The sequence below is a fragment of the Nansenia antarctica genome, assembly GCF_963989245.1.
Source record: "Nansenia antarctica genome assembly, chromosome: 15".
Lineage (NCBI taxonomy): Eukaryota > Metazoa > Chordata > Actinopteri > Argentiniformes > Microstomatidae > Nansenia > Nansenia antarctica.
In genome coordinates, this window is record NC_137685.1 from 29,503,639 (window position 1) to 29,526,034 (window position 22,396).

Here is a 22,396-nt window from a genome sequence, read left to right on the forward strand (position 1 = left end):
CAACATGATTTGTACTGGGGACGGAAAAGGCACCGTATAAAAAAAATGACCCACCTGTATTATCTTTGCTATCTGTTATTTTTAGTACCTGTATTATCTTTGCTACCTGCGTCATCTTTGCTACCTGTATTATCTTTGGTACTGTAAGTTAATAACTTTAACAAAGAGGCGAGGACTACATAAGAGGATTGAGGACAAACAAACAGGGTCAAGTGGGTCACTCAACCCCAATAAGTCTGTTTATTTTCACTGCAATATTGCATACAGTAGTTTTGTTAAAATCACACAAGTATCATCAGATCATACTCCGCTTCTGTAAGGCTTGTATACATTCATTAGCATTTAGTTTCCTAATGAAGCCATGTGATATCCTCAGTCTGGACCGGATGGCAAAACCTGATGCATAGATACGATGCGAAATGGCCGACAATCCCCCAAAGTCTCTGCCTTTGAATACAGACTTCCTGTTACATGTCTCCCAGTCAGAGTGAAGGAGGTGGCGTCTTTGGTTAAGGCAGCTCTGCGATGCTTCTAGCCAGCAGAAGGGCTCCCGCTCTCTCTGTAGTACGGGACCCTACATGGCTCTACATGGCTCTGTTGGACATGATCAGTCTTGCTCAGCCAGGGGAGGCTGGTGGAGGTAGAAATCAGAGGACAAGCGCGTGATACCGTTCCTCATTCCGTTCCAGGCATGACAATGAGCCAGTTTTTTTCTACCTCCAGCGGCCTCCCATGGTGCTGACGGCATCACTTCCAGCAGACGATGATGTTTGGGTCGTTCTCCAAGCGCTCGTCCAGCTCTTTGTAACTCATCCCTGCAAAGACAAGATTCACATCCCGTTAGAAGACTGCAGTGTCTGTATACATGTTACGGTACATGTGGGAATACGGTACATGTGGGAAAACTAGGGTTAGGGTTAGGTGCTAGGGTGACTTGGTACATGCTGGCATGTCTAACCCTAACCCTAACCTTAACCCTAACCCTAACCCTACCCCTAATCCTAACCCTAGCACCTAATCCTAACCCTAGTTTTCCCACATGTACCGTATTCCCACATGTACCGTAACATATATACGGTTTGGTGGCCTAGTGCAGTGGTTCTCAAACCTCTCCTCGGGGACCCCCAGCCGCTCCACATATTTAATCTGTTCCACCACCAGCACACCGGATTCAACTAATCAAGTACAAATAATCATAATTGCTTTGTACTTATTAGTTGAATCAGGTGTGCTGGTGGTGGAACAGATCGAATATGTGGAGCGGCTGGGGGTCCCCGAGGAGATGTTTGAGAACCACTGGCCTAGTGGACAGTGAGTTGGCCTGGTGATCAGAAGGTCATGAGTTCAAATCTCACCAGAGAACACTAAACCACTAGTGCGCCATTGAATAAACTAAGTTACTCCAGGGAGACTGTCCCTGTGATTTCTAATTGTAAATCGCTTTGGATAAAAGCGTCTGCTAAATTAAAAAATGTCACGTCCTCTCTGACCAGTCATCCTCCGATACAGACTCATCACTATCAACCTTTGATGTGCCGGCCCAACACACGTCAAAGCATCGGCAAAAAAAACCTTCAAACCTACCTGTTTTGCAGCAGATTTCGTCGTAGCTATGGCAACCGGTGTATAGGCGTGGCGGACGGCTCCTCTCGTCTCGGATCACCTTCACGGGATACTTCTGCAGCCGGCGAATCAGACCCTTCATCAGCCCAAACTGGATCAGCCTCCTGGGGACCAGCACAAAGATGACATCATCACCGTCTACTTCTCCGACCACGTATGAAATCAGGGGAGGCCGGTGGAGGTAGAAATCGGAGGACTCGTTGTAACGCACAGAATGGAATGAAGAACGGTATCGAACGTCTACGCCTCCACTGGTCCACTGACTTGCCAATCTTGTGGCTTGGCTCCTTTTCTCTCCCGCCATTCAGTCCACTGTGTTCGATACCGTTCCTCATACCGTTCCGTGCGTTACAATGAGCCTGTCCGTCCTCCGATTTCTACCTCCACCGGCCTTCCCTGGTATGAACGCTATGAAGTGACTTCCGTCAGCTACCTCTCATCCACCCTCTGAAGCTGCTGGGAGTAGCGGGAGCAGAGGTCCCGGACCGTGGTACCAGGAGTCAGACCGCAGTACAACTGGAACACGTCCCTCAGATAGGCCCTCTTCAGTCCTGAAACACAACACACATTCAAACAAAAATACAATCAATCTTTCCTGGAGATTCTGAGAAAGGCAATAAGTATGGGCAGAGATCTGTGCCACTAGAAAGTGAATTTGAATTACTGACATTTGAATTTGAATTGCTCAATTTGAATACCGTACTTTAATTTAAGAAATGAATTTGAATTTGTATTGTTAAACTTGATTCCGTTTTTCAAAGTTAAACAATACAAATTCAAATGATGTGATTCAAATATATATTTTTTATTCAAATTGAGCAATTCAAATTCAAAGTCAGTAATTCAAATTCTGATTCTAGTGGCACATATCTCTGGCCATAATCTGGGTCCTTAAGGAAGAGCAATCGAGCGCTGATTGACCTAACTCCTTTTCGGCCAATCAGCACCTTTCATTAACGTACCCAAGAGGGTTTAAAGAACGCACTCCCAGTGTTGCCAACTTGGCGACTTTGTCCCTATATCTGGCGACTTTCCAGAGCCCCTTGGCGACTTAATTAGTCAAAAGCGACCAGCGACAAATCTAGCTTCCTTTTCTGGTCATTTGGGGAATTACTGTAAAGCATCTAACATATCCCGTATTCCACGGTTCACGTTACAACCGAGCTCAGGAGAGACGAGTAGGGATACAGTCTATGGCGAGCGAGGGTTGCCGTCTCCTCTCTCTCTCAACACTCACTCCCGCGGCCAGTCTGATAGCAGCCGCGGGGAGCGTACCGTTGTTCCCCGGGTCCTCGGTATTAACAGTATTAAGTAAACCACAATATATTTGCTAAAGCTTAGGGGCGACCGTGCCTTTTGCAGCCATAGACTGTCACTGCCTGGTAATAATAAGGTAGGCAAATGACAGTATCCCGTCTAAGGTTTTTCTCCGCTGGCAACTTTTTGGCGAAAAACTGAATCAAGTTAAACAATACAAATTCAAATTATGTGATTCAAATTCATTTTTTTTATTAAAGTATTCAAATTGAGCCATTCAAATTCAAATGTCAGTAATTCAAATTCAGTTTCTAGTGGCACAGATCTCAAATTTCTAAGCCCCAAATCTTGGTTAACCAGTTTACCTTGCTTGGTGACATAGATGAGACACTCCTCCTGAATCGACTTGTCATCGATGAGGCTCTGGACTTTAGGGGTTGTGCAATAGACGTTGGAGTACTGGAGAAACAGAACGCACAATGGGCCGGTTTCACAGACAAACGTTCCAGCGTAATCCTAGACTAAAAAGCATCTTCAATTGAGATTGTACGCTGAAAGTGTGATTTAGTCCAGGACTGGGCTTAAGCCGTGGCAGTCTAGGTAATTAATGAGTAACACTGATATACAAATGGTAGACGTTACTGACGTGCACGGTAGGCAGTGAATGTACTGTTATTGAGGATTGGTTTACCTGGAAGATTGATACCAAGGTTACCACGCCATAATACCTGTGAAAGAGAACACCTTTAGCCGTCAGTGTTTCGTGGATAAATGTTTTCACGTAAAATCTATTCAACGCCATGTACAATACTTACAATAAATTCTGCACAGCAATCCGGACCAGATTCAGCTCCACATCCGCCTCTGCGGATATTTTCTGGATATGCCTGAACCCATCTATGTACGCCAGAATCTACAACAGAATCCAACACCTTTTTCATCAGCCCGTTTTGACAGACTTCGGGCTTTATATAGATGCAGTGATCTTGGCTCCATTAGGTAGGTCTGCTAGCTCAGACGCAAGGTCATTTCATAACATGGAGTGTTATTGGCTTGCGATTTCATTCAACATGAGAGCCCTTACCTGTTTCAACATCCCAGCTTTGAAAATATCCACCTACTCTCGTCTCCATCTGAGATTTTCTCTCCGGCACCACAATTTATTCAAAGGGCAGGTAATATTAATATCCATACAGATTTAACTTTATACCCGTCATTGAACAAAGTCACGACGCTGAAAATGACGTGGAACTTTTCAAAGGTAGGATAAGTGATGCTGAAACAGGTAAGGGCACTCATGTTGAATGTATTTGCAAGTTCCGGCAAGCCAATACCACAACACTCCATCTCATGAAATGATGAGTGTTGTGTCGGCGCCGTAGGCGTGCCTGTGCTGCTGAGTAGTTAGAGCATCGAGCCAAACAGCAGCAGAGTGGCTACCTGTTGAGTGGTCAGGTCCCACTGGGACTTGATGAAGTGGTCCTTGCCTTGAGTGAAGACGGGCACGTCATACTCCTGCACGATCAGGGGGTCTCTGCGCTGCTCGATGAGCTTCAGGTGGATTGTGTTCGACTCATCTGAAACCAGAGGGAATAAACGAGTGTGAGAGTGTGAGTGTGTGAGTGTGAGTGAGAGTGAGAGTGTGAGTGTGAGAGTGTGAGTGTGAGTGTGAGAGTGTGAGTGTGAGTGTGAGTGTGAGTGTGAGTGTGAGTGTGAGAGTGTGAGAGTGAGTGTGAGTGAGAGTGAGAGTGAGGGTGAGAGTGTGAGTGTGAGTGAGAGTGAGAGTGAGTGTGAGTGAGAGTGAGAGTGAGAGTGAGGGTGAGAGTGTGAGTGTGAGTGAGAGTGAGAGTGAGGGTGAGAGTGTGAGTGTGAGTGTGAGTGAGAGTGAGAGTGTGAGTGTGAGTGTGAGTGTGAGTGTGAGAGTGTGTGTGTGTGTGAGAGAGAGTCAGTGTGCGCGTGCCTGCCTGCGTGCATGCATGTGAGAGGGAGGTTCGATCATGTGACTTCTTGTGTACCACACAATGCAAAGACGTACCGATGGGTAAGGTGCAGGCTCCAGTGGCGTTGAGTTCCTCTAACAAGGTGGACATGATGGGAAGAAGTTTCTGCTTGCTCTCTTCGTTGGATATGAATCCACTTTCCAGCTGCAAAAAGAGGCGTTTCAATACTTGCAGGCCTGTAATCCTGTAATGGTAATGGAAATGCCCCTAGTCTCCAGGGATTACGGTAATTCTCCCCCTACCTCCAGTGTTGTGAGGTACCCAGAGAGCTTCTTGACGATGGGTTCCAGGGCACAGGTCTTGGTCTGCGCGTCACACACCAGGCCCAAGTTGAAAAGCAGAGCGTTACGACTATATTTCTTGTGCTCGATGCACACCGGACAACCGATTAGCTTCTTCCCCATGGCCGTTCTAACACCGATCATACAAGAAGATCAGAGAACATAAGAGATACGGGTTGGCTGTGCAATAGAGTACAGTACAGCATCAATCAGGGGAGGCTGGTGGAGGTAGAAATCGGAGGACGGGCTCATTGTAATGCATGGAATTCCATGCATTTACAATGAACCCATCTTCCGATTTCTACCTCCACGTGCCTCCTCTGGTGTGGATGAGTGTCAGTGTCAACATACAGATACAGTGTACGGAGGATGTTAGTGTACATACACAGTTATGAGCTTGTTCTGCAGTTCTGGTTTGGTTATAATGTACACTTGGACTGTGTCGAAGAGCTCGCGGGAGATGTACTCCTCAGGAACCTATAAAGAATAGAACACAATACATACAAGTCAGTGTGAGTAAGGCAAGGGTGTAGAAAGCTTGTCACAAAATGTCATTGATTGTAAATATATGTCACTGTACAGTACACCTACCTGGTATGTAATCTTTGGTCCCAGTGTGGGATGAAACTCACTGAAGAATATACACTCGATTCGACTAGACATCCTCATGGCGAAGTTAGAACAGCCTGGTAGAGGAAGAGCAGAGGAAGAGGAAGAGCAGAGGAAGAGGAAGGGCAGAGGAAGAGCAGAGGAAGAGGAAGGGCAGAGGAAGAGGAGAGGAAGAGGCAGAGCAGAGGAAGAGCAGAGGAAGAGGAAGAGCAGAGGAAGAGGAAGGGCAGAGGAAGAGCAGAGGAAGAGGAAGAGGAAGAGGAAGAGGAAGGGCAGAAGAAGAGGAAGGGCAGAGGAAGAGGAAGAGCAGAGGAAGAGCAGAGGAAGAGCAGAGGAAGAGCAGAGGAAGAGGAAGGGCAGAGGAAGAGCAGAGGAAGAGGAAGGGCAGAGGAAGAGCAGAGGAAGAGGAAGAGAAGAGGAAGGGCAGAGGAAGAGCAGAGGAAGAGGAAGAGCAGAGGAAGGGCAGAGGAAGAGGAAGAGGAAGAGAGGTTATTTACATGAATGTCAGTAATTATAAACTATAAACGATATAACTGTAAAGTTATAACAGGTGGTTAGATGGTATAACAGTCCAGCCTGGTAGAGGAAGAGCAGAGGAAGAGCAGAGGAAGAGGAAGAGGGCTTGTTTACAATGTAATCTAGCTACTGTTAGCGAGATGGCTCGCCTTGCACAAGCAGTATAAGCCAGCTACGTGTCTCCTGTGTGCACACTACGTCTAACACACATAGATACCTGTTTACGACCTAAGATCAGCTAATCTATGATACTAACCAGACATCACAGCGTAAACACACACATGTTATTGGTCTTACAGCTCAGCTAGTGTCGCACGACCCAGGATGTTGACGTGTTCAAGAGCATCATGGATTTCCGCTGCGCCTTATTATGATGGCTGCGTTCCAGTGTCAGCAGTTGAAGTCCGTGACTGATTTCAAAATAAGAGTGCAGAGAATAGTATGATATGATATGATATGATATGAAAGCTTTATTTCGAACATGTGAAAAAAACAAAATAGCAAAGACAAAATCAAAAAGAAAATAGTTATAACAACAAAAAACAAAAAACTAGAAAAAAAACACTATTAACTTAACATGTCCGAAAAGGAGTAGGAAGAAGCATAAGCTTATTTAATCCTACCCCTTCTCCAATACTCAAAGATTAATAATTAATAATCTGCAGTTAACTTCAATATTAATCTAATATTTTTTAATTAAATCAAATTTATTTACATATTTACCAACAATAGTAGAGAATGGTAGCCCATTTTCGGAAAGTGTTCAAATAGCTTACATTATAGCTTCGTTATTCCGAGATTGTTTGGCAGATCTATCGCCCAAAAAATTTAGCACCTTTGATACTTTGAAAGCATAACAATATTCAATATTCTACACTCAATGTTTCTAGGAACTTTTATTCTGAAACATGGCGCAGTCATCCCAACGAGAGTATGAGCATATCGCGAGAGTAGGAGCCTACTGATCCCGTCGCAAATTTAACTGAAGTCCTTAAGTTCCCTATGTACTAGTGCAGTTAGTGCATTATCAGATATGTTTCCACTACATATTCAGACAATATTAGTATTTGTCTTTCTGTAAACCTCCTGCCATAAGCATCGCACTAAACGTGACGCACGTGTGTCTTATAACAGGGATGTGGATACGGAGATCCATGCATGGGGTTTATACTGGCTTTGGCCACCTGAAAGGCAGCTGTAATGGACACAAGGTAAAGAAATGAAAGTGCACAAATGCTAATGCACTAATACACATTGTTGTGAAAGGAGTCAGACAGTGCAGAAGGGTAAATGAAGAACAATGCATATCTCACTGAATTCAATAGTCACTTGTTATTATTAATTAGCATACCATTTGGTGAGAATACATAGGCTATCACTAAATATGATGCAGTCAAATAAACATCCTCAATGACTTAATTTCCCCAAATCTGTCTTTCTGCCTGTCTGTCTGCCTGTCTGCCTGCCTGTCTGTCTGCCTGTCTGCCTGTCTGTCTCCCCCCCCCCCCCTCTCTCTTTTAGAGGCTGTGTACCTCCCTGGCAGCGGGTGCATGTGTGCCTGCCTTACCCCCAGCCAGCAGACTCACTGTGCAGGCAGCTGTGGCCTTGTGGGCAAAGCACTTCCAGGAGAGGGGCGTCTCGGAGCCAACTCTCTCCAGCCAGTACATTGTTGCACATCTGCTTGGCGCTAAAACTGTGAGTTTCTATTCCCAAATATCATATATTTCCCAATACATCTTTTTTCATTCAATCACATGTCCCACCGCTGCCAATCTTTTCGGGGTTTTCTCAGTCTCTCTGCCTTTCACAGCCAATACAGTACAACCCCCCCCACTCAACAATCTTTGAAGTCTTTACAATCTTTTACCCTCTTTATCCCATTTCCCTCACTCCTCTCCACACAGTTAGAGAGCCTGGGGCAGAACAGGGTTACTGAGTTCCTGACACGTGAACAGACAGAGCACATGTGGGAGCTCTGCACCAGACGGCTTTCCAGGTACAGGCTACGTCTGCTGTTGATTCCACATTTACGATAGTAATACGTTTACGTGGCCTATCGGTTTTCTGTCAGCCCTAATGAATGCCATGTGAAATGTGTTTGATGTTCAGGATGCCGGTGCAGTACGTGATCGAGGAGTGGGACTTCAGGGATCTGACGTTGAAGATGAGACCGCCCGTGTTTATCCCAAGACCTGAGACTGAAGTGAGGGGAGGCGAAAGCTAAATACAGGGGGACTGTCATCTCAATATGATCTCCCAACAGCCACAGAAATTAGGCTACAATGCATCCATAAACTATTACGTCTGTCTGACTCACTCACTGGTTCGTCTGTCTGTCTGTCTGCCTGCCTGTCTGCCTGCCTGTCTGTCTGCCTGCCTGTCTGTCTGTCTGTCTGTCTGTCTGCCTGTCTGTCTGCCTGGCTGCCTGCCTGCCTGTCTGTCTGTGCAGGAGCTCGTTGGCCTAGTGCTAACAGACCTCCAGATGAACCAAAGGACTGGAGTTAGAGGAGAGCCAGGCTTCAGGTGTCTAGAAGTGGGCTGTGGCTCAGGTGCCATCTCCCTCAGCCTGCTGAACTGCCTCCCGGAGGTGAGCTAAAAAGAAAATTAAACCAAAATCTAAATATTTAATATGGTATGTCACAGCTTCACTCCACTCAAGCAACAGTGAAATCTTAGTTATACTCTCTCTCTCTCTCTCTCTCTCTCTCTCTCTCTCTCTCTCTCTCTCTCTCTCTCTCTCTCTCTCTCTCTCTCTCTCTCTCTCTCTCTCTCTCTCAGCTTAGAGCAATTGCCTTGGATAAAAGCCAGGATGCTGTGTGTCTGACATCAGAAAATGCAGACAGGTAATCTTGCATAGACATTGTACAGACATACAGGTGCATCTAAAAAAAAATGTATCATGGAAAAGTTCATTATTTTCCCTAATTTAATTCAAAAAGTGAAACTTTCATAAAGCTCAGCTCGTCTGCGTTGTTGGGTCTGGTGTGTCTCATCTTCCCCTTGACAATACCCCATAGATCCTCTGTGGGCTTCTGGCCAATCAAACACAGTACTACCATGGTAATTAAACCAGTTACTGGTCGTTTTGGCACTGTGGGCAGGTGCCAAGTCCTGCTGGAAAATTAAATCAGCATCTCCATAAAGCAGGGCTTGACGCTTACCTTTTCCCCAGGTAGCACTGTGCTACCATGTTGAAATATTTAGTAGCACACCAAGAATTTCAGTAGCACAATGAAAATTGTGCAATTTTCGTCAACAACGACAACAAATTATCATAATCATAACATATCAAAATGATCATAACCGGCTCTTGGCCGTAATAAAAATGGAGACTCACACAATGTAAAGGGGAAGTAAGAATATTAATTTCAGTTGGCCCACGGTTCGGTATGAACCTCGGTTTTTGGGTCACGGTTCACGGTTCGTGTTTTTTATTTTTTTTTAAATGCTACTATTTATTTACAAACTTACTTTATTTTGCTTATACTTATGGAACTTTAACATTTAGACACATTCCAGAATATGACTGGTAAATTGTATCATATAAATATATATACACAAAACACTTTCAAATGTAAAAAATTTACATAAACACTTTCAAATGTGACGTGTTGTGGATTGGAACTATGGATCATAAGCTTTCAAATGATGTGTCATACATTGAAATCCGAAAAAAGATGAAGTTAGAGTCATTTGAATGTTGTTAGACGTCAGGCACATATAGGGTTAACCTCTTTGTAATGAAACCGGAAGCAGACGCTGCTAGCAGCTAGCGGCTAACAAAACACAGCGCTACGAACTATGAGAGCTGTATCCCATATACCCATTATGCGCATTTTAAGCGCATATAGGACTCGCGTGAAGCATTTCTGCGACACGCGTTTCTGTTCACTGTTTTCATTCCCTCATCGCTTATACACATAAGTTTGACTGCGCATGACAGTAGTTCAGCTGTCTTTTAGTCGCACTGGTGCGATTGAATGTATTTCCAAGTCGCACAGAAATATATTCACTCGCAAATGCGACCAAAACAGTCGCACTGTCGAGCCCTGCCATAAAGCTTGTCAGCAGACGGAAGCATGGAGTGCTCTAAAATCTCCTGATAGACGGCTGCACACAGTGGACCAACACCAGCAGATGACATGGCACCCCAAAGCATCACTGACTGTGGAAACTTCACACTGGACTTCAAGCAACTTGGATTCTGTGCCTCTCCAGTCTTCCTCCAGACTCTGGGACCTTGATTTCCAAATGAAATGCAACATTTACTTATCATCTGAAAAGAGGACTTTGGACAACTGTCCAAACGGTCCAGTTCTTTTTCTCCTTAGCCCAGGTAAGACGCTTCTGACGTTGTCTCTGGTTCAGGAGTGGCTTGACGCTAGGAATGCAACACTTGTATCCCAGTTCCTGGATACGTCTGTGCGTGGTGGCTCTTGATGCGCTGACTCCAGCCTCAGTCCACTCCTTGTGAAGCTCCCCCAAGATCTTGAATCGGCCTTGCTTTGACAATCCTCTCAAGGCTGCGGTCATCCCTGTTGCTTGTGCACCTTTTCCTACCACACTTTTCCCTCCCAGTCAACTTTCCATGGATATGCAGACGAGCTGAAGGCCGCTATCACAGCAACCTGGGCTTCCCTAACCAACACCTCAGCAGGGCCACAGGCTGGTTGCCTCCATGCCACGCCGCATTGATGCAGTCATTTGTGCAAAAGGAGCCCAGACCAAGTATTGAGTGCATAAATTAACATACTTTTCAGAAGGTCAACATTTCTGTTTTTTAATTGGTCTTATGTAATATTCTAATATTTTGAGATACTGGATTTTTTTTTTTCTTTCATGAGCTGTAAGCCATAATGATCAACGTTAAAACAAAAAAGGCTTGAAATATTAGATTTATTTCACTTCATGGGTTAAAGTTTTACTTTTTGAATTAAATTACGGAAAATAATGAACTTTTCCGCGATATTCTACATTTTAGATGCACCTGTGTGTATATATATATACACATATATATACATACATATATATTAAACAACAGAATTAGTTTGGTTAGATTCATTTGCTCTTGTTTTGTTTGAGTATGTGCTTCAAATGATCGCTGTCTTTATGTTACAGTTTGGGGCTCCGGGACCGACTGGAGGTTCATCACATGGATGTGATGAGGGGTAACTGGAACCTTGATGGCAAAGGAGTGCTGATATTGTTGTGGTTGTTGTGGACAACTTAAAGGGTATTCCTTATGTTCTAGATGCAGATGCGATTGTGAGCATGTGCAGTCCTGTCTCAGCTCTGGTAAGCAACCCCCCGTACCTGTTCTCTGAGGATATGACAACGCTTGAACCTGAAATCCTCAGGTGAGGCACACCTACACCTACACCTACACACAGACACACCTTGCCCCCTCTGTTATAATTGCACCTCAGAGTTGGAACGGGGACTCTGATCTGACATGCTCTCTGTTGCCTGAAGGTTTGAGGACCATGCTGCGCTGGACGGAGGCAGTGACGGGATGCTGGTGATCAGACAGATTCTGACTCTGGCTCCAAAGCTTCTATCCAACCACGGGTAAAGCACTTACGTTCAGCGGTTTGTGTGGCATTGAGGCTATCCAGATGTGTGGGATTGAGGTTGTTTGTGAAACGTTACATGTCTTTATTGGAGCATTCATGGGAATGTATTGGATGTATTTTTGAATTAATAATAATAATAATAATAACTTTATTTGTATAGCGCTTTTCCTGCAAACGTTGCAGCTCAAAGTGCTTTAATCATTATATAATCTTAATTTAATTATTTAGTAACTTAAATGCAATATTAAAATGATGGGTTTTTATAATCTTAATTGAATTATTTAGTCATTTAAAGGCGATATTAAAAAGATGGGTTTTTAGTCTTGACTTGAACATATTTGCTTGACCATTTAGAATTGACCATTTTAATTACGGTAAAAATTGTTTGCTTTCTGTTATGACTTTATCGTGTGTCTTATTTTGCCTCTCTCTCAGTCGTGTGTATTTGGAGGTAGACCCACGCCACCCCCCTCTCATCCAGCGCTGGGTGGAGGACAACGTAGAGGGGTTACACTATGTGTGCACACAACATGACATCACTGACAGGTCAGGGAGAAATCACAGTTTTCCTCATTATTAAATGTTTTCATTTGACTGTTACATTTCCGATTCCCATGTTGTTATCTTTTATACACGAGCGCGTATTTCTACTATGTGTTTGTCACTGACATTTGGCGTTTGATTCCCTTGAGCTCAACCTGCAGTTACTGGGTATATCCCCCTGGTTACTAAGTATATCCCCCTGGTTACTAAGTATATCCCCCTGATCAGATTCATTTCACACTCTTGTTGTTTAGGCCAAGATTCTGCATCCTTCAGAAAGGGACGTGCAGCGCCACCGCACATGAAAAAGACGAGGGTTGAGAGACTGAAAGATGCGGATCCTGTTACACTGGCTTTATTCCAGTCAAATCCCCCCCCCCCCCCCCCCTTCACTCACACACACTATTGTGATCTAAAGTTCACAAACACTCACATGTACATGTTGTGGATGGACCTACCTACGATGTATATGCCCGTGGTGCTGATAGTACCGTGTTTGCATGGCAATGAGCTAAGAGATAACGACAGAGCCAGCGGTACGAGGCTGAAGCTAATTACTGAAGCTTTTCTTAGAACCCTCCCTCTCGGAAACTCGCCCTCCCAGAAAGCCTGCAGTAGTTCTGCGAATCCGCTGATGAAAAGCCCTCCCCTCACTCACTCACTCACTCAGATACGCTCTCTCTCTTCCACAGAAATACATTTGAATCAGCCCTTTTTGCTGCTTCACAGAATCCACATGGTACATACTTAAAACTCGTGGGGGGACGGGGGGGGACATTCTCTTTAAAAGGTAATTGCGGTCATTGTTATTGCGTAAGAGTGTGATAAGCATAAAAGGAATGTGCGGGCAAGCTATTTCTGTGGATGACCCGGTTGGCCCACTAAAAAGACAAAAGGACATTGAAGACGGCGGCGTAATAAGATTGTTGCAGAGTCATTTTTAATAGAAACAAATGTACATACTTAAGAAGGTAAAAAAAGGACAAATGTTGACTTAAAAAAACAATAATAAAAAAAATACATCTCACTGAAAAGCAATTCACTGAAATGCTTAGTAACAGGGAAAACCGTGTACACCCACAGCACGGTACATGAGGGAAGGGTCGACATGGACGGCTCCCGCAGTCTTCGTGGAGTGAGTGTACACAACAGTAACGTGATGTGTTTCCAGTTCAGCTCGCTCACCTCCTGCTGATCGACAGTACCAGAGGACCCCCACTTCTCCCTCGGAGAAACAAAACCAGTTTTTTTCTCCTCGGCCGATTCCTTCCAAGAACGGTCGGTCACATGACCACAGAGTCCTTTGTGACTCCTTTTACTAACCGAGTCATCACTTCCAAGAACAGTGATGTCATACCCAGGTGCAGGGGGGGCTGGGGGGCCTCTCTCAGCAGCTTTTCCTTAGAGGGGGGAACTGAGATATCGAATGTCTGGTGCTACCCCCTCCGTAGGGTTGTGTAAACGAGAGGTTTTCCGTCATACGTGGAAAGGGTAATCCTGCAGGTAGTGCACCAGGGGACGAGGGAGTGGCAGTTGGTCGGGACGGTCGGTCCGCCGGTTGATGGCGAGGCGCGTGAGGTGCTGCAGGGAAGGCAGGCCCTGGGGCTTCCGCAGGGCCTTCTTAAGCTTCAACACCACCGTGATGTCCTGAAGGGCCCGCTGCGAGGCTTTGTCCGTGTTGTTCGCCTCCACCACCTTCCCCTCCTCCCCTCCTTTCTTCCCCGGGCCCACGTAATGCTGCACCAGGCTGGGCACGTCGGAGAAGGAGAGGAGGCTGGGCCGGGCCGGGGAGCTAGAGTCTAGTAGGAAGCGGGCGCCGCTGTATTGGATCCGTATGCTGGTGGGTCCGCGGGAGGTCTTCACGGAGAGGGTTAACAGGTACAGGGGGTGGCTGCTGTCCCGGACTAGGAAGGCCCCCTCTGACGCCGCCTGGAGTGCCGCGTGGGCCTGACCGGCTGTGATGGCCCCCCAGTACCACCCTGCAGAGAGAGAGAGAGAGATAGATCACGGGTTATTCACTTTCATTCAGTCATACATGGGACCCTCTCGTGGTCCTACACAAGTTCAGAGTTGATTTGAGAGTAATATGACTGTAATTAGTAGTTGATACTTAATTGAATCGTTTTTTAAAGTATTATAACAAGAAACACAATGGCGTAAAAACCCTATTGTACTGATATAGGGTATATTCAGAGACGAGCCGTGGCCTTACCTGAATTTTCTAGGTAGCAGGAGTTACTGGCGATGGCGCCCAGGTCTTTCGTGGGGTCCCACAGTGGAGTGGTGTTGTGGTGGCAGTGCGGGGAGAGGGCGGTCCCGCTCCGCATGCCCATGGGGACGTCTGTTGGTGGGCCAGGCATCAGAGCTCTGGGTCTGGAGAGAGATGACAGTCATGAGAACACAGGACTATCTGTATGGGGGTGACACGTCTCGTATATGACATGCTGTCTCTATAATGACTAGATTACTGGAAGGTTCCTTTCGCCGTTAGTCGGTGTCCTTTAATAACCAACACTGTCTGTGAAATGGCTATTGTGTTGAGGATTGGGATGCTCAGTAACAGGTGTACGGTTCTCTCTCTGACTGGTTAATTTAGAGGAACTCAGAGCAAGGTATAATACGATTGACATGAATGCGCTTTACATTGTCAATGGACACATTTTCAATACAGTGTCACATGCATAAAATATAGGGTACCCTCTAAGTCTAAGAGCAACCATTTAGAAATTATTGCTAAAGTGGTTGCTTAATTATGGCTACATTTTTGCCGGTACAATTCACAAGGTTACGTAAACATAAATTGACTGTAAAATCATATAGGCAACCAGGACAAAGAATGTCAACTTACCCTTGAACACAAAGAATCATGGCGAGTATTCAGAACCCCGTGATCGCGTCTTAATTCCACAGCAGCAGTTTGATTAGGTATAATAAATAACGTCTAATTCCACAGCAGCAGTTTGATTAGGATTAATAACCAAAAAACGATCAAAACATATTCCGCAATAAAATGTTGTTCAAGTAAATGTCCACAACTGTTCTGAACAGAAAAAACGCTTCCGAGTATTGTTAATGATGTGATGTAATAATCTCGCCTTTTTTTCCATAAATGCTAAACAATAAATAAATACATTTAGGAATTTAATGTACTAAAATCGAGGCTTTTATTTCTAAATACAAGAAAATACAGAGCAGCCCGTTTCGAAGACTGTTGTTTCTACAACGGTATCCCAGTGTGTGAAGCGAACACTAGTGTGGGTTCGGCTTTTTAAAATTCACCAGTTCCAAGAACTCTATTCTGAGAACTGTTCGGTACATCAGCGCCCCTGACGTCACGCCAGCCGCCGCGGATGGCGCTTTTTTAAGGGGTTATAGTTTGTTCTAAGTCTTCCTAAAACTCGGAAGAAAACCTTTCTTAAATTCTCATGTTTTATTCATCGGAGTCTTGCGTTGTGTGTTTTTAAACAACGTTCATTAGAACCGTGTTTGGGGAAATCCCCTCTGTCAAGCGGCTAAAGGTTGACAGGCGACAGGCGCTCCCAGGAATCGCTCCACCTCCCCTCCCCCCTCCACTTTCCAAGAATCCTGGTGATTCTAGGGCTGTGTTCGAAATGGCATACTAGCATACTGCATACTAGCATACTCAATTAGTATATACTGCATACTGCTTACTAAATTCATAATAAGTATGTGAAAACCAGCCGACCGAAAATCTAGTATACATTTCTTGCATACAAAAATGTCACATACTGTACAGTGTGAACGCACTTCAGAGATAGGAAATGTTAGGATATTTATAGCATAGCATAGAGTACTGCACAGTGTTTTATTTGTATAGTATAGTATAGTGGATAGTGTATATAGCCTTTATTTATGTAAACCAGCTCTTTTCCCTTCTTGTTTTTAGTATTTTTTTATAGTATGGTACCTGTACTATATTAATGACAATAAAGACCATTCATTCATTCACTGCATACTCAAAATCTACGTCATATCTGGTATGAGTAGTATGCCATTTCGAACACAGCCTCTCTCCGCCCACTAGGCTTGTAGGATCCACTGCATTCTGAGAACGGTGGGCTCATCATTAAGATAATAGGAATGCTTAGGCTATTTCCAGTAATATGGATTTTCGTTTCGTTCGCTGGAAATGCTTTTAACAAAAAGTCTAGGAAGAGTTGCGCATTTTAAGCAGTAGCCCGAATAGTAAACACGCCTTGTTAATAAGATTAGTAGTGAAACATTGTGGAGTGCCACTATTATAGGAAAAAAAACAATCACAGTCACGTTTTCTGGGCTACGGTGATTTTATTGTTTCCAGTTATCCATTTTCAGAGTTGAAGAAAGTTGTATTTATTTGGAACTCGTTTATTATTAATTAATGTAAAAATTCCGTGTGTGGTGTATACATATACTGATATTTGGAGTGACCAGCCTTTTACATTTGCACACTCAAGTTGTTTTATAGCCTTTTCATTGGGGGGTTCATGTGGTAATTCACTGTGATCTAGTGAAATACAAGGGACACATATTACACATATTATTTTAGGGTTAACCCCTAACCTTATGAATTATGAATTAAACGACTCCAATAATGTGATGATGGCCTTTATGTGTTTAAGGTCATGCTATTTCAGATGACCTTACTTTAGCTTTCCCGTGTAAATGTGTCAACATAGCTATGAGGAACAGCGATGTGAAACTCTCATGGTCACGCTAAGAAATCACAATTATAGGTGTCAAGAATGAATCCCTGCATAGTGCTGGACTGCTCATTTTGATCATCTGCTACTCATAGTGTAGTCCTTTGCTGCCTCCACGGGCCAACCAGTGGTACTGCAGTCAGAACGCCTGGTAGGGTGACCCTCTGCGCCCTTTAGAGCAGAGGCAACCAGACGACAGGACACATGCTGTACAGTTCAGGAACTGGACATGTATTTACACTGTGTGTGCCGTACTGTACAGTGTGTCCGCTCCGTCTCTCTCATGTGTTCTTTCAGCTCTGTCTCTCTGATGTGTTCTTTCAGTGATGAGGAAATAAACACTCCATACATACAGAAAAAAACATGTTTTTATTTGGAATTCCTGTCAGAAATGTGGCTGTGTGTGTGTGTGCCGTGTGTGTATTTGGGAGGTTGATGATGCATACATTATGTGACCAGAAATGACAAAGAATAGGGACGAGAAACAGAATTCCTACGTTTATCCTACAGATTTTAATTACACATAATTACACATTGTTTAAAAGTGAGCGGGGGGGGGGGGTCCAAATGATACAAGTGATACAAGAGAAATCCCTCCATTTTCTCCATTTCCATCCTGTTGGCCGAGGGATCTGCCAGTGGTCAAAGCAACAGGAGCAGGCCTCTGGGACAAGGACAGGGACAGGGACAGGGGGGCTATGGGACAGGGACAGGGACTGGGGGGTTATGGACATGATCAGGTGGTGTCCCTCCTCTAGCTCTCCTGCTGTCTGCCCCTGATCAGGCGCTTGTTGCCCCTCTTCCCCGCCGGGCCTCGGGGCTTGGCGAACGCCTGCGTGAAGGCGTGTTGCTGAGGGTGCACCTCGTCATACAGGAACTCCTCTGTCAGCTCCTCGCCGTTGTCGATCTCTATCTGTAAACACACACAGTAGCACTGTAGTTAACACGCAGGTCCACCCAAAGCCTCAGGACAATCCCATTTATTTCAATATTATTAATGTCTTTCAATATATTGTGTAAAGCACTTTGAGTTGCCTTGTGTAGGAAAATGTGCTTTACAAATACACTTGAGTTGACTTGACATGACAATGCAGTGAACACACATACTCATTGTAATGCTTGGAATGGAATGAGGAATGGTATCAGCTGAGCTGATTTCTACCTCCCCTGGTGTACTTTGGGCCGGTTTTTAGATTTAAGCCTAATCCTAGACTTAAAAAACATCAACAATGGAGATTTTACATTGAAAGTGTGATTTAGTCTAGGACCAGGGGGTTCTGCCTTTGTCTGTGAAACCGGCCCAGTATGTATTCAACTTCAGCTGGTTACCTTTTTGGCGACCTCCAAGTGGTAGTCTTTCTCCACCTCATCCAACAGTCGACTCTTACAAGTGGAATACAACATCCGCTCCTTGATGCTGCAGCTGTATCCTGGCATGGAGTATATGAACACTAAGGGAGGAGAGAGGGAGGGAAAAGAAGAAAGAGGGAGAGGATTCAAGGCATTCAAACTGAACTCAGTCATGAGGTAAATGTCCAAAGTGTATCTCCACATGCTGCCAACGGGAAATGGATTCCGTCTTCAAAATAAAAGCCTCTGTCTTTTTTCGAAAACTCAAGGACATTTTGCTCTGACTTTGAAGCAAACTGGTCGAGATTTGATCTGCTTCTCCTTGTCCGGTAACAATGACTAGAATAACAGTGCCACCATTGAAATAAAGAATTTCTGCTTTATTGGGATAGAGACAGTAGAGATTGACAGGAAGGATGTGTGTGAGAGAGAGAAGGGATGACATGCAGGTCATAGGTCAATGGTCGGAATCGAACAGGGACCCTGCGAATACATGGCATGCACCTTTAGTGAGTTACCCCAGCCAGGTGCCCTGAAATAGATTTGAATGAAAGGAGATACAGTAGAAAGAGAGAGAGAGGGATGACCATGGCAGTGGAGGATCACTGACTGACCTACAGACTCCAGGTAGTCTCCCTCGTGGGAGTGTTTGTAGAGGAAGAAGTGGTATCTGGGCGTGTCGGTGGGAACCCTGCAGGGCAGTTCGCTGGTTCCTGTGGGATTGGAGTGGACCAATCCAATCGTCTCTTTCTCTGTGTCCAACTTCTGAAACACACACACGTACACACACACACACACAAAACCAGTTACCACTGAGGGGTACAGTGTAGAGCGTATGTAGCTCGGTGTCGTCATCCAAATTTGTCTTGGGTCTTTAGTTGTGGCTATTTTGGTCAATTCTTACCCTAACCCCTAACCCTTTATTTGGCTAGTTACAAGAACATTCAAACAGCTTTTAGTGGGTGGAGGCGTCATTGGTTCAATGACATGGTAACATGAGACTGTGTTCATGTTTCAGTAAGGAATGCAATCAAGTATGATGCAATCACCCGCTTGAGTAAGATGCAATCACCCGCTCGAGAGGAAGTGCAGAGAGGCCCTAGACATTCCTGTAGTCACCATTTAGATTAGATTAGATTAGATTAGGTTAGATTAGATTTAAGCAATATCACACGAGAGGGAGTGTGTTATACTGAATATCAGCACGGCTGTGATTTGGTCGTAGGTACGAGGCCGCAGGCCGAGTACCGAAGACGATCACAGCTGTGCTGATATTCAGTATAACAGCACGACCTCGAGTGTGATATTGCTTTTATACAACAGTTCTACAGCGCGATTTATTAGTTAACAGTAATAAGCCACAACAGATTATGATTTGTTTGTTTATTTAATCATAAAAATAAACAAAAAATAGTTCCGCAACTGAACTTCAAATGGACTGTTGCCTAGTAACCTGAACACAAACATGTAGTCTAATTAACGGTAATTTAGTAGAACATCTGTGCGGCGGAGTGATACATATAGTTAAAAGTCCCAGTGCTGTTATACTGTATATCCTAACTCATGGAATGCCTCTTGTCCAATCAAATTACTTGGTCGGAACTAACTGTTGTATAATCAACTTTATTGTCATTGCAGAGTACAAGTAGCAGACAATGACATTTACTTTAGCATCTAACCAGAAGTGTAAATAGTGATGTAGTGCAAAACATGATATCGTAGATATCAAAATGGACAAGGACACATGGACAGCCAGGGATCGGACCACCGGGTGACCAACTTTGCGATCATTAGGTGCCGGCTCTACCTCCGGCTCTACCTCCGGCTTTACCTCCTGAGCCACAACTGCCCCCATGATGAGTTAATGGGTCGAAGCACAGATGAATAACAGTTCAGCAACTATTGAGTTACAATGTACTTAGTTAATAGGCTTTGCAAAGTACAGTATGTCCCAAAAAAAGGATTTGTAAATGCCACCAATTCTACATTCTACATATGACTGATGAATGTGCATGTGTGTGTGTGTGTGTGTGTGACCATGTGTTAGCATATGTTAGCATGTATAGCTCACCAATTGTATGTAGTTGATGCGTTTCTGTGCTAGCTGTTGTAGCGCACGCTTAGCCTCCTCCTGCAGGGGGAAGGCCAGGCCCTGCAGCGTCTGGTGCTTACTCTCCACACTGATCTCTGTTTTCACCTGTGAGGGGCAGCAGACACACACACACACACACACACACACACACACACACGCTGTACGTTACACTAGCACCGTGCATGTGAACTGTGTGCTCACATACACATTGACACCATAAATATCCTCTCTCTCAGTCACACGCAACAGTAGGTGAATGACCACAAACCAAATAAGGAATTAGAATTGTACATTACCCTGAAAATATCATATATATATATTATATAATATAATTATTTTGCTTGTTCACGATTTTCAAATTGTACAAGGGACGTGCAGCAGTTTGAGTGACCACAGCAATTCTTAGGATATTCCAGAAAATGCAGACATTTTTTGATTACAAGAGCAAGAGGAATTATTTTCCCAGACTGGTATTGTCTGTACATATTGTGCATTACAGAGGAGGCTGGTGGATGTGGAAACTGAGGACGGGCTCATTGTAATGCATGAAATGATATCACCCCCCCACGTCCCCTGACCTCCAACAGCCTCCCCTGGTGCACTTGGACCCAGTAAACGTCTTGGATCTGGCCCAGCTGATGTCAAACTCATTTGACTGTGTCCCTTGTCAATCATGCAAGGCTAGAACTGAAACCAAAGTCGCGGCGGTCTTTATGACGAGGGTAACACTATGCCTCGTCGCCATAATTGTTGCTGCTTCTCAGGATGTAAAAACAGGCATGAACACACAGTTGCACGCATGCATGGCATAACTCACCTGTTTAACCCTGCCCTGGAAAAAGCAGCGAAAAAGAAGTTAAAAGCTGAAACTGCACACTGACACTGAGACAGTGGGTGAATGCTGTAACAGGCAGGGGAGGCTGGTGGAGGTAGAAATCAGAGGACGGGCGGCTCATCGTAATGCACAGGACGGAATAAAGAACGGTATAGAAACTATTCCTCATTCCATTCCAGTGCATTATGATGAGCCCCGTCCTCTGATTTCCACCTCCGCCGACCTCCCCTGGTACACATGGACACTTGTTGTACATTTCTTTTATTAGGATAAAACCCCTTGAGACGAGCCATCTCATTTTCGAGGGGGTATATACAATAACATACATACAAATACAATACAATAATACAATACATTACAAATATAATAATACATATTGCATAATAGATCATCAATACATATAACACAAGAACAGGATAAACAATAAAAGACACAACCATGACAAAACACAGACAAACAGGAGACAAACAACAACACACATTGTCAGTTGAAAACATTGAGAACATCACAACCATAACACGACCAAAATGGATAACAGAACAAGGGAAGGCGGAAGGCGGTACACAATGAACAATCCCTCTCACTTTTCTCAACTGTTTTTTCTCTCACCTCGTTGAGTTTGATTCGCTGCAGCTCCTGTTCAGCGGCTGTGAGCGGGGCGGGGCCGGAGCTGGAGGACATGTATTGCTGGTAGCCCTCGAGGCAGACGTCCTCCTGAAGCAGCCGGCAAACAAGAAGCCATTAAGGGGAGACAGGCGGAATACCAAATAGTTCTGGAACACCAATAGTTCCCGGAATCAGTGTCGCCAGATTGGTCTGATGTTTACCAGCCCAATAAGTGCTCAAAATCCATATAGATAAGACATATCGATGGGGCGCATGGAGGAATGTAGACTGCAGCGAATCAGAATGTTTGGAAATATCTGGTGGAGGTCAAAATCAGAGGACGGGCTCATTGGAATGCATCGGACAGAATGAGGAACGGTACGAAAGGATGAAATGCGTTCTGTTCCC

General features: G+C 44.6%; 4 protein-coding genes across 4 annotated transcripts in view; 1 reads left to right on the forward strand and 3 right to left on the reverse strand.

The window, feature by feature from the left end:
* Positions 1 to 348: 348 nt before the first annotated feature.
* LOC308170734 (GATOR1 complex protein NPRL2) lies at positions 349 to 5,858 on the reverse strand. Its single transcript, XM_080545571.1, has 11 exons — positions 5,753 to 5,858; positions 5,547 to 5,638; positions 5,123 to 5,291; positions 4,916 to 5,024; positions 4,321 to 4,457; positions 3,696 to 3,793; positions 3,572 to 3,608; positions 3,246 to 3,339; positions 2,057 to 2,174; positions 1,585 to 1,727; positions 349 to 815 (listed from the first exon to the last, which is right to left on the reverse strand). The coding sequence occupies exons 1-11, from the start codon at positions 5,828 to 5,830 to the stop codon at positions 748 to 750; spliced, it is 1,143 nt and encodes a 380-aa protein (XP_080401697.1). The 5' UTR covers positions 5,831 to 5,858; the 3' UTR covers positions 349 to 747.
* A 2,098-nt stretch (positions 5,859 to 7,956) lies between these two features.
* On the forward strand, positions 7,957 to 13,035 carry LOC308170828 (MTRF1L release factor glutamine methyltransferase-like). Its single transcript, XM_080545675.1, has 10 exons — positions 7,957 to 7,981; positions 8,191 to 8,282; positions 8,396 to 8,489; positions 8,736 to 8,873; positions 9,065 to 9,129; positions 11,405 to 11,454; positions 11,538 to 11,643; positions 11,759 to 11,854; positions 12,295 to 12,405; positions 12,657 to 13,035. Exons 2-10 carry the CDS (start codon positions 8,251 to 8,253, stop codon positions 12,721 to 12,723), a joined length of 759 nt encoding a protein of 252 aa, XP_080401801.1. The 5' UTR covers positions 7,957 to 7,981; positions 8,191 to 8,250; the 3' UTR covers positions 12,724 to 13,035.
* A 301-nt stretch (positions 13,036 to 13,336) lies between these two features.
* On the reverse strand, positions 13,337 to 15,726 carry LOC308170852 (cytokine-inducible SH2-containing protein-like). Its single transcript, XM_080545708.1, has 3 exons — positions 15,251 to 15,726; positions 14,615 to 14,775; positions 13,337 to 14,381 (listed from the first exon to the last, which is right to left on the reverse strand). Exons 1-3 carry the CDS (start codon positions 15,268 to 15,270, stop codon positions 13,879 to 13,881), a joined length of 684 nt encoding a protein of 227 aa, XP_080401834.1. The 5' UTR covers positions 15,271 to 15,726; the 3' UTR covers positions 13,337 to 13,878.
* A 2,133-nt stretch (positions 15,727 to 17,859) lies between these two features.
* The window catches only part of twf2 (twinfilin actin binding protein 2), a gene marked incomplete at both ends in the record, with an annotated part of 8,934 nt that continues 4,397 nt past the window's right edge, over positions 17,860 to 22,396 (reverse strand). Inside the window, 6 exons of the mRNA XM_080545551.1 lie at positions 17,860 to 18,018; positions 18,435 to 18,556; positions 19,070 to 19,220; positions 20,527 to 20,652; positions 21,365 to 21,379; positions 21,992 to 22,096. Coding sequence (XP_080401677.1) covers positions 17,860 to 18,018; positions 18,435 to 18,556; positions 19,070 to 19,220; positions 20,527 to 20,652; positions 21,365 to 21,379; positions 21,992 to 22,096 — 678 coding nt within the window. The remainder of the gene's footprint in view (positions 18,019 to 18,434; positions 18,557 to 19,069; positions 19,221 to 20,526; positions 20,653 to 21,364; positions 21,380 to 21,991; positions 22,097 to 22,396) is intronic.

Coding starts and splice junctions, on each gene's coding strand:
- LOC308170852 (XM_080545708.1), bottom strand. CDS start 15,270: ATGATTCTTTGTGTTCAAGG. Junction 14,776..15,250: donor ATGATTCTTTGTGTTCAAGG/GTAAGTTGACAT, acceptor ATCTCTCTCCAG/ACCCAGAGCTCTGATGCCTG. Junction 14,382..14,614: donor CTGCTACCTAGAAAATTCAG/GTAAGGCCACGG, acceptor CTCTCTCTGCAG/GGTGGTACTGGGGGGCCATC.
- LOC308170734 (XM_080545571.1), bottom strand. CDS start 5,830: ATGAGGATGTCTAGTCGAATCGAGTGTATATTCTTCAGTGAGTTTCAT. Junction 4,458..4,915: donor AGCCTGCACCTTACCCATCG/GTACGTCTTTGC, acceptor CTCTGGTTTCAG/ATGAGTCGAACACAATCCAC. Junction 816..1,584: donor CGAAATCTGCTGCAAAACAG/GTAGGTTTGAAG, acceptor TTGTCTTTGCAG/GGATGAGTTACAAAGAGCTG.
- LOC308170828 (XM_080545675.1), top strand. CDS start 8,251: ATGTGGGAGCTCTGCACCAGACGGCTTTCCAG. Junction 8,490..8,735: donor TCCCAAGACCTGAGACTGAA/GTGAGGGGAGGC, acceptor CTGTCTGTGCAG/GAGCTCGTTGGCCTAGTGCT. Junction 11,455..11,537: donor TCACATGGATGTGATGAGGG/GTAACTGGAACC, acceptor CTTATGTTCTAG/ATGCAGATGCGATTGTGAGC.